Source organism: Lycium ferocissimum, chromosome 4 (assembly GCF_029784015.1).
Source record: "Lycium ferocissimum isolate CSIRO_LF1 chromosome 4, AGI_CSIRO_Lferr_CH_V1, whole genome shotgun sequence".
Taxonomy (NCBI): domain Eukaryota; kingdom Viridiplantae; phylum Streptophyta; class Magnoliopsida; order Solanales; family Solanaceae; genus Lycium; species Lycium ferocissimum.
This window is the reverse complement of record NC_081345.1, coordinates 28,523,621-28,534,671: the sequence shown is the minus strand read 5'-3', so window position 1 is coordinate 28,534,671 and position 11,051 is coordinate 28,523,621. Positions and strand designations below refer to the sequence as shown.

General features: G+C 32.1%; 1 protein-coding gene across 1 annotated transcript; it reads left to right on the top strand.

Moving 5' to 3' along the window:
* The first annotated feature begins 5,699 nt into the window (after positions 1-5,699).
* On the top strand, positions 5,700-10,027 carry LOC132054538 (transcription factor bHLH18-like). The gene is made up of 4 exons (XM_059446523.1): positions 5,700-5,796; positions 6,080-6,499; positions 7,427-7,741; positions 8,535-10,027. The coding sequence occupies exons 2-4, from the start codon at positions 6,083-6,085 to the stop codon at positions 8,607-8,609; spliced, it is 807 nt and encodes a 268-aa protein (XP_059302506.1). The 5' UTR covers positions 5,700-5,796; positions 6,080-6,082; the 3' UTR covers positions 8,610-10,027.
* The last annotated feature ends 1,024 nt before the right edge of the window (positions 10,028-11,051 follow it).

Genomic DNA, 11,051 nt, shown 5'->3' with positions numbered 1-11,051 from the left:
AAAGAAAGAGGAGCAAATGATCAATGATCATTATAAGGAGGCAATGTGCTCTTGAAGAGCCTACGACATAACACTTCATGAAACCTCATGAGAGGTTTAGGTACCTAAAAATAATGAAAGTGATGAGATCTCAATAAGTTATGTCACATTGCGAACCGATACAAATGATATATCGTCGATGATATCTTTGGTACAATATAGCGCAATATTGTAAAAGATTGTGAGGATCTAAATTCTACGTCTATTAAAGCATGCTAACGCAGAAATTATTATCAAGTGAAATGACGCATCTTGGTAAGCGTAAAGGTTATTGGACTCGTTATCCGCATACACCAGAAGATGTCACATATTTAAATAGAAATAGATGTTGTCACAGCCTATATGAATTACTTGACAAAATTATATGAAAATTCCTGAAGAATTTCAAATGCCTGAAGCATATACATGTTGTAGAAATTTGTTCATAATTCTTATATGAATTAAGCAAGGTGAACGCGATTTTATCACCTTAATGAATATTTTCTGACTAAGGTCACAAATGACACTATTTATCCTTACGTCTTTGTGAAAATCAAAATCTGTCGTATTGTTGGTGCAAGTTGATTACTTGAATATTATTGAAACTCTTGAAGAGTTCTCAAAAGAGTATATTATTTGTTAAAAGAAGTTGAAATGAGAAACTTGCGTAATTCTTTGGTCCCGAAGTGCCATATCTTTATGCAATTGATGCATTTATATATTTTGCTACGACTATAAGGGATTATAGTCATATGATGTTGGTCTACATGACAATCAAATCATATAAAGATAGCATCTATTTATAAAGCAAGTCAGAATACACTTGCAAGTGATTTCAATAATATCATATACCAATGCAACTCTATCCAAAGACTCGAAGACGCAAAAGATACATAGCCCAACTAAAGAGAGGATTCATAAAAGCACAAGTCATGCTTCATCAAAGTTGTTCTTCACACACGAGCTCCCGGAAGAATGGTGATATCAACGTGCAAGAGATTTGTTCGAGCGTTAATATGACTGATTTATTCATTAAGTCTATACCAACTGCAACCAAGTCTATAGCAACTACAACTCTCAAGTGAAGATGTGAAGATTCAAGTTTTTGGATTGAAGTTCTCATCAGGGGGGAGTTAATACGCGTTGTACTTTTTCCCTTTCAAGGTTTTTGTCCCACTGGGTTTTTCCTTGTAAGGTTTTTAATGAGGCAACCAAATAGCGTATTATTAGAAATATGTACTCTTTTTCCTTCACTAGAATTTTTCCCACTGGGTTTTTTCTAGTAAGGTTTTAATGAGGCATATTATCTATCGAAATAGACATCAAGGGTGAGTGCTATAAATGTTATTATAATATTGTTATGTCTATCTTTAGGAGAAATTTTAGGGTTTGCTAGGTTTGTGACTTTGGCACCAAGTCAATTTCTCTCCTATAAATAGAGAGGTTCTCTTCATTGTATTTAATCCCTGATAAGAGAAATAAGAACTCTCCCCTCTTCTCTCTTTCTCTACAATTATTCTTGTTCTTTGCTTTATTATTTTATAACACTTCGTTCATTTTTACTTGTCCTTGTCCAAGGTACTAAAAACAATTGTCCATTTTTACTTGTCCAGATTGAAATACCAAAAGCTAATTTATTATTCCATACCTATTTTACCCTTATTATTAATTATTGGGTTGGAAAGTTCTAGAAATTCTTATTAGTTGCACAACTTTTAAAGTATATATTTTATTGATTTCCATAGTTAGGTTACTTAGCAATAATTAAGAATGATATAGTAAAATTGTTATTCTATTTTTAGCTCATTAATAAGTGTGTCATGTCAATACATGACAAATAAAAATGTACGGAGGGAGTATTATGTAGTGTATTACTATTAAATAACCCTAGAACAAAACTTGGTTTCATAGAGATCCACATTAGTCAAAACAGACAGAACTAACAATAACAGATAATTTAATCCCTAATTTTGGCTTTTTGTCGGACCCGCATTATGTTGTGCCCAACAGACTAGTTTGAATTTTCTAGTTATGAAAAGGTGGAGAGAACGTCATATGTATTTCAAAAGAAAGAAAATGAAAAAGCAATTACCATAGAATTTTTTTCTTTTCTGTTTTTAATTGTGTCGTTCTAAACTTTTTAAAAGACAAACTTATGTTTTTGTAAACTTTAAAAGTCCACCGACCAGACAAAGATTTGAGCTTCTAGATGCAACGACGACTTAGGTAACCTTTGATTACCTTTAAGAATGTGATGTCATTTGTCGTCTTCTTCTTCTTCTTTCCAATTTGGATGATTATGACAATGAATACGAGAAACTATAACTTCAATAAATTTGATGAACAAGTTCTACAAGCTTCTAACTCTAAATAATCATTGAGTAGTAATTCCACGAATTAATGAAGAAATATAAAATGGATAAATAAAAAGATTTTTACAAACCAAAGATGGAGGGTTTTGCTTTGGTAGGCAGAAAATTGCGTGCTAATGATAGTTAAGGGACTATTTTATAACAGTAAAATGTCTATGATGAACTCAATGCGTATCAAATCAACGATGAGGAACGAATTTATAATTTATGCAAGGACTTTTTAAAGGATTTCCTTACACTGCCTTCTCGAATTACTATTATATATAAGGGAGGATCTTAAAATTTTGTAGTCCTCACATAAATTTTTTTGTCCATTTTACCCCTAATTGAAGGTTTAATTACCTTGTAAGCTTTCACCAATTTTGGTAAATTTGAATAATTACCAATTAAATTCTAGGAGGGATGATGTGGAAGAGTGATAGTGACACCACAAAATATTATTAATTCAACCAAATTAAAAATTGATGCAAAAGTTTATTGTCGTTCTTTTATGTGGAAATGATTAAATTTGTTTCATTTTTTTTTTCAATAAAATTTATTACGGACAAGTAAAAAAGTTATACACCTTAATACATGCTTAATTATCAATTTAAAATTACTTTTCATATATAGCTAAAATTGTTTGAAAAAAGTGATTAAAGAAATATTGTAGCTCTCCAAATAATAATAATAATAATAATTGAAAACGAGAGTAATCATTTTCACATTTTTTTGATATTGAAATGTTTTACAAAAGATGAGATAATCAATGTTTTATATAATTAATGTTTTATATAATTAAGGACAAATAGTTAGATAAACATGAAACACTAAAACTACATACACGTTTAAGAAATTATAACAGTTCATTAAGAAAAATAAACTACAATATTTTTAAAGAAAAGGAAAGATTAAAGTAAGAAAAACAAATAATTTCATTAACTTTCTAGTTCCTTTTTTTATGGTTTAATCTGAAGAAACATCTAAAGTATTTCGTTGTATCAAGACTTTTAATTATTTAATTTTAAATGCTATCTTTATTTATAAGTTAACTTCATTGATGTCATTATACAACAATTTGTACCATTAATTTTTTTTTTTTATATTATTTGAACATCGTAATTATTTTTTTCTTCCAAAAAATGGGTTAGCCAATATAAGTTTAATGAAAAAAATTAAGTTGAAATCTAACGTAAGGTAAAGCTCAATTTGGATCAGTAAAGATATCTCAAAAAATGTAGTAAAATAAAAGGGAGAAAAGCTTTGATGCATGCATTAGTTTGCATGAAAATCATGCATTAGTTTGTATGAAAATAAAAAGTCTAAATATACTCTAAAAAATGTTGTTTTTTAACTTACAATTTTTTTTATATAATTAAATATCTTAGAAACATTGAAAAATTGTTAGCCTACCTTTATAATTGATACGATGATACAAAAACAACACAAAAAGCAAGAGTAGGAAAAAAAATAAAAAATAAAAAAGAATTGCAAATTTAAATTTTAATGTAGCTTGGGCCCGGGCTTAGCACGGGCCGGGCCAAACCACACTAGTGTTTATGTCATATGTGCTCAAGCAGATATAGAATCCTTAATTTAAGATTTTTTCATTGTCCTTATTATGTTTTATTGTAAATTTAATTGGAGATGAATCTTTATAAAGATATTAATTACCTACTCAACCTTACCACTAAACACAACCACCTCATGATTATTATTTTAAAAGGAAAGGGCATTATACGTTGCAAAAGTACGTACAACTAAGACTTCAAATAAAAAACAAAATAAATAAATAAATGACACTTGGAGCTATTTATTTAGTATGTTACATTATCTGAGATTAGAAAAGATATGATCTTATCTTAATAGAAGCAAATCATTTCAAAATTTAGGTAACTCATATTTAAAGGAGAAAAACTTATGGTATGGAGCCATCTTTGGCAAAAAACGTTTTAATACTAAAATGGGATTTCCTCGGGGCGAACTCCGGATTAGTCGGTCCTCACAGCTGGAAAAAAAAAAAGATAATTTTTTTTTTTTATGAATGAGTAAATCTTTTTTTTTTTTTTTTTTAAAAGATGTTAAGGAAGGTAAATTATTCCTTTTTGTTTGCATAAGCAAGATGAAAAAAGAACATAGAGTAGTTTGCATTCCTCTATAAGAAAAGAAAAAGTAAAAAGGAAAATATTTCCTCAAGAACTTTCATGTTCAGAAGATGAAAGTCGCGGAAATGCGAATGCTGCGATGGATGTGTGGGCACACTAGGAGGGATAGAATTAGGAATGAAGATATCCGGGACAAGGTGGGAGTGGCATCGGTGGAGGACAAGATGCGGGAAGCGAGGCTGAGATGGTTTGGGCATGTGAAGAGGAGAGGCACAGAGGCTCCAGTGCGGAGGTGTGAGAGGTTGGCTATAGACGGTTTTAGGAGAGGTAGAGGGAGGCCAAAGAAGAATTGGGGAGAGGTGATTAGACAGGATATGGCATAGTTTCAGCTTACCGAGGACATGACCTTAGATAGGAGGTTGTGGAGGACTCAGATTAGGATAGAAGGTTAGGTTGCTTATCCTTTCACCAAAGTAGTTGTAGTTTTGCTTATTCGTTTATTGCCATTTGATTTTTGCATTTGATTTCTACTTATATTTGTTGGGCCTTTGTACTTTGATTATCTTATTTATCTATAGTAGTTAATGCTCCTTTCTACCATGGCTTTCTCGCTTTTGTTATTCCTCGTTTTCATATTGTTTTTGATATGCTTAAATTATCGACCTTTTGTCTTGTTTTCTCTCTTGGGCGAGGGTCTTTTTTAAACCGCCCTACCGGGGGGGGGCCACAGACACTTTACCCTCCCTCCCCGCACCCACATGGTGGGATTCCACTGGGCTTCTTGTTGTTGTCGTTGTTGTTGTTACACACCCGAAAGACAGAAAGAGCATTTTCAAATGTGAATGAACTTGAAAATTTTGACGTGTAAAGGGGTATAAGTTAAAAATTAGCACCTGATCATGAGCATTTAATGTGAATAAGCTAAGGGTTCTGGAAGAAGTTTAATTGGAGGAAATGGAAGAGGCCCTCTTTGACTAAATTCATGTTCATGATGAGTTATTACTGGAATGTATCATTTTATTTATAACATTAAGTATTGAACTAGTGAGGTTGAAAAGATGACAGCTTTTCACACGTGGCTGGGGTATATTACTTTATAGTATACTTGGAAAAAAATAATCAATATTCGTTCAAGTTTTAGTTTTTCCGGGGTGGTTGGGAGGTGTGGGTGGGGGGAGTTGGGTTAGTGAGCTATTCAATGGAGACTAGAACATTGTTGAACTTATTCTTGAGAAGTATAAGTGTTCAATTCTTGAACATTGTTGTTTCTTGCCTTTAATTTATCGTGGAAGGCAACTAGAACTCAAAAATCTTCTTTTCAAGTAAGTTAATTTCCTGCTCTCTTCTTACAATATTGCACCGATCTGTACTTTCATTTGCAACTTGTTGAACCTTACTTTCTTCTGCTAATGTTAATCTCCTGAAAAATTAGAACATCATTTAGACCCCAAAAATCTAGAAGAGAAAATTAAACCTTACTCTTTATCTTTAGGATAACATAATAAGGTCAATAAATGCAACCTTACTCAATATAGGCATTAATACTTGTACTAATTAACAAGCTTTCTATTTTCTGACCTATATATCCTTTTGTTTCTATCTTAGGGCATGGAATGTACTGGTAATTTTAACTACGAAGATGACTTATTCTTCGACCTTAAGCCGAATCTTTCTCAAGATATATATTCATCAACTCCATCAGCTTACACCAATATTGAAGAGAATGCCCAAAAAGCTCTATCATCTCCATTAATTTCCTCTAATTCTTCCTCTTCTGCATTTCTCATTTCGTTTTCGTCATCACCGATTAATCCTCAAGAAGAAGAAAATATTGTAATGATAAGCTCTCATTTGGAAGAAATTGCATGTCAAAAATCATTAGGGGGAAATAATAATAATAATAATATTATGTACAAGAGGAGTTCTGTACAAGCTCAAGATCATGTTATTGCGGAGAGGAAACGAAGAGAAAAAATGGGCGAGCTTTTCATATCTTTGTCAAAGATTGTTCCTGGTCTAAAGAAGGTAAACATCCCTACTCAAAAACTTTTTCTTTTCTATCTTCCATCTTCCTAAGCCTCAACAGACCGATATGGACACTGAAGATTCATATAACCGATCCAATATGCTTGAATTAAGTTGAGGAGTAGTACTTTGCTATGTTTCAATTTATGAATTTTTTTTTGTTCTTAGTCTATTTTAACAAGAATGATTTCTTTCGAATTTAGAAACAGTTTAATTTAAACTTCTCAATTTACTCTTAATAATAAGCAATACCCACACAATATTATGACATGTTTAAAATCACACAAGTCCCAAAAGTCTTATACCACACAAATGTTATGACATATTTAAGACCACAAGTCCAAAAGTCTTTATTTCTGTCTTAAACTCTATAATCACCCAAATACGTTCATAAATTAGAACAGATGGAGTAATAGTTATTATTTCCATTGTTCTCCTGAAAAACACACAGGCTAAAATAAAAAGGGAACGAAAATAGTCAAAAGGCTATATTTTCTTAACTTGTACTTGGTGCTTTTCTAGACCTTAATTTACAAGTTTTGCATTCACGGCAAGGTTTATAAACTCAACAAGAATATGTTTTCGGTTTCTTGTAAAGTGAACTGAGTAGATCTTGTAAAACTTTCAATAAGAGTTTGGGTTCTTAAAATACAGGTGGGTGTTTACCGTTAATTAGTTTAGAAGTGAACTAATTAGTAGGTCATGCATTTTATTTTATTTTTACCTTTGTTCTTTAATTTAAATGTTGTGAATTTGTGATGCTATTTATATTTGATTCAATCCCTTATAATAAATTGTTACTTAAAAGGCTTCAATATATATAGATCCTTTGATACACAAAACTAAATATTTGCGACTTGTTTCTTGGAGAATATCATAATTATATTAGACAATATGATTGTCTTTTTTCTGTTTGGTTATTTATAGTTGGACAAGTCTTCTATCCTCGGAGATACTATAGAGTACATGAAAGAACTTCAAGAACAGGTAAAACTACTTGAAAAGACAAAGAAAAACACCTGTGAAAATAATGATTCCTCTACCTCCAAGGACCAAGTTGAAGGATCAAAGATTAAGGCAAGGATTTTGGACAAAAGTGTGCTTATTAACATCCATTGCAGTAAACAAGATGGAATGGTGGGAAGAGTGTTATTCCAAATGGAGCAATTGCAACTTTCAGTCCATGACATTAGGATCATGCCTTTTGGTCGGACCAACCTTGAAATATCAATTCTTGCTGAGGTACTTCAATTTATTGACACTCTTAATTTTCAACTAGGCATAAATTAGCTTAATTAGTTTGTACCTGCCATTGAACAACTGTGTTTAGGTTTTTAAGATCTCAAATTTATCACTTGATACCTTATTAGACATCACACACAAACTAGATCTAGAGATATAAAACCAAAATGCATGAATTAATTTTAAGAGTGGTCATCAAACTTTTAATTTATTCCAAAAGTCACAATTTTTCTTTGTAACAGAAAAATAACTCAACTATGCTTATATATACTATATCACAAAGAAAAAATGGCCAAAACGACTTTGTAATTCATTGAACAAAAGAACACAAGTAACTAAGTTCTCGCTTCATCAACACACCTTACATATTATCTGTTTGACACTATTTAAGATAAAATAAAAACATCATTTTCCGACCCACTTAATTATAAAAGACCCGTGATGTATCATGGGTGAAAACATCGGGTGTTAGGTTGGGTTGGGAAATGAGTTTTATTTTGTGTTATATAAGACATCATGTAGATATACGTAAGCTGAGCTGCTGACATAGCTATAATTATATGATGATTTTGTGCATGTGACAACCTAACCAAATTTAGCATGTTTTGGCCTTTCTTATTTTATGTGACATATAGTTGAGTTATTTTTTTGTTTCGAATAATAAGTTTTATGACTTTAGTACAATATAATAAAAGTTGAACGATCATTCGTAATATCTCAAAAAAAAAATGGGAGAAGGTATGCTCTATTGCAAAAAGCTTATGTTCATATGTTTTGTTCGCACTTCTTGCAGATGGGGAATGGATGTTGTATAACTGTGGAGGATATTGTAAAGGACCTCCAAATCAACCTTCTGGACCAAGTTTAGCATGAATGATCTCCTCCTGATCTTCTCTAGGTTACCTTTTCCCTTGTTGCCCCTAGACCTCGTAAATAATAAAAAGACACGTTTTTAATTACCTATATATATAATTAATTGAGAGCTCTTTTCGAGATTGTGTGATACATACCTCTACTATAGTATGCATTTTTCTTTGTTGAAATTATATATACTAGAGGAAAATTAATATTTTTCCTGAGTTTGGAATTCCTTTAATTTCTTTTTCTCCTTTGTTCCTTTTCTATATATTCCCCATTTGGTGTTAGAGCTTGATTAATCCGGATTTGCGTTGGAATGGAGATAGGCTCTACATTTACAGGATTTGAACGTGACACCTCTAATTAATTTTGGAGCGGTACTATTACTATCACACCGCAACTTTTGGTAACAAGTATCGTTTTCTTTTCTGTTCTCTTTGGGACTCTTTCTTCCCATTATATTGGAACTTAAATAACCTACATATATATTAAGAGTTTAAGTTATATATATTGTTAGTGTACAAAAATATTATACTATCAGGTCACTTTTACCTATCATAGTAGCCTAGTGGGTGATCAATATAATCTTATTTTTAAGATTACGAATTTCACATTTTTAAAAAATTCCTGTAAATTAAGGGTGTGGTATATAACTTAAACCCAAATATTATTAACTCCTTCAAGATTGATGTAATTTGCTAAAGGAAATATCTATGGCTAATTTTTCATTTTAGGACTATAGTGTGAGAACATCATTTAACCTGACATATTAAAATATTAAACATGAATGGAACCAAGTGCTTTAGTTGGTCATGGTAAAATTTCTTCTTTCTTCACCACCTTAATTAAAGCGAGCACAGGAGAAACCTCGGCGAGTTGTGCTCCATGGTCGATGAATTTGTTTTTTAATTGTCATTAGACAACAAAATAGACCTGCTTTTATATAATGGCAATATAAAAACGAACAAACAAATTCCACGCCTTAGGATTGGTGGAAACTTCTGTTAGTAGTTCTTGAAACGATTACTAATTAAATAATTAAACTTCCATTAATGTTAATTTTTGTTTGTTTACAATCTCCCATGCTTCTGGGGTTCATTTACAGCACGTGGGTGAAAACGTGGTCAAACAGTAGAATTGTCAAAAAATGGAATAAAAAAGTTGACGCAGGAGAATCTATCAGAACAAATTAAATAAGATACCAATTACGTACAGAGACACAGAATTAACTATTCATATCCTTAGGTCAGACTTTCCGGCCACTTTGTTACGTTTGTGTATTAAAATTCACTAATTTTTAGACGGAAGAAAATGGATATGGGGAATATAAAATACTAAAAGTTGGGTTTCTATTAATCTTTTAGTAGCCATATCTTTCAACTGCTACTAAAAGAGTTATTATTTCTTGCAATTAATTTAATTTAATGTCCGTCAAAATCAATAACACAAGCCCTCAACATAATCAAGCTTTTGAATGAGTCCTCATCTAGAGCATATGAGCGACTATCGCATAGGAGCGGCAGGTAAGGCGGTGCTAAGATTTTATTTGCGTTCCCAATTCCCTTTGAAAGGATTCCTCGTAAATGGGAAAAAACTTAGTGACCGTCCGATATTTTGATGGAAATAGGCACCCCATGTAATCACACTATCTCTCGGATGTAGCATTTTTGACCCAACTTCTCCTTCGTTATTGAGTAGCTCAATATAGGAGAACCAGAGTTCAATGGCACCAGCCAGCACCAACTACAAATACCCAACCGCTATAACCCAAATTAGCTTAATCAAACTTGCTAAGTAATCCGGAAAAAAAAAAAAAAAGTTGATCCAACTTATCCTTTCCTTATTTTAAGCATAAAATGGGCATCCTGGCCAAGCACACACTCAAAAATTAAGGACTTATAAGCTAAGCCAAACGGGCTCTTCGATCCCGAGCTAAGACAAACTCCAGTGATTTCTCTCTTAGAACACACAAAAGCTCAAACACAAGCCAAGAGAAGAAAAAATAACTGGGTGTAAGCTGATTAGAAGTAACCTGCTCGATTTCTTAAGATTGACTTGCCCAGAAATTATGTGGCTGCTTTTGTTGGTGAATAGTGCTGATAAGAAAGCAGATGATGTCATTGAGCTAAAACTTAACCATTAGATCACCAGCTGAAGCAATGGGAGGAGAAGAATGACATTTTCTTGTTGATCCATTTCAAGCAAATGGTATGTGTTTTGAGTAAGAGAGGAAAGTAGCTGTAGACTTTATGGTGAACCACTAAAAGGACATTCTCCCTTTCTTTTACTTTTAGCTAGGTGCTTTGAAAACGAGAGAAAAAATTGTTTGATTGAGCTCTTTTTACTTTTATGTCCTTTTTTTTAACCTTAAAGGTTCCTCAAATGTCGAGCCTCAATTATACTATTAGCGTCAATATATAACCTCCATAGCTAAGTAGGACGCCAATTACAA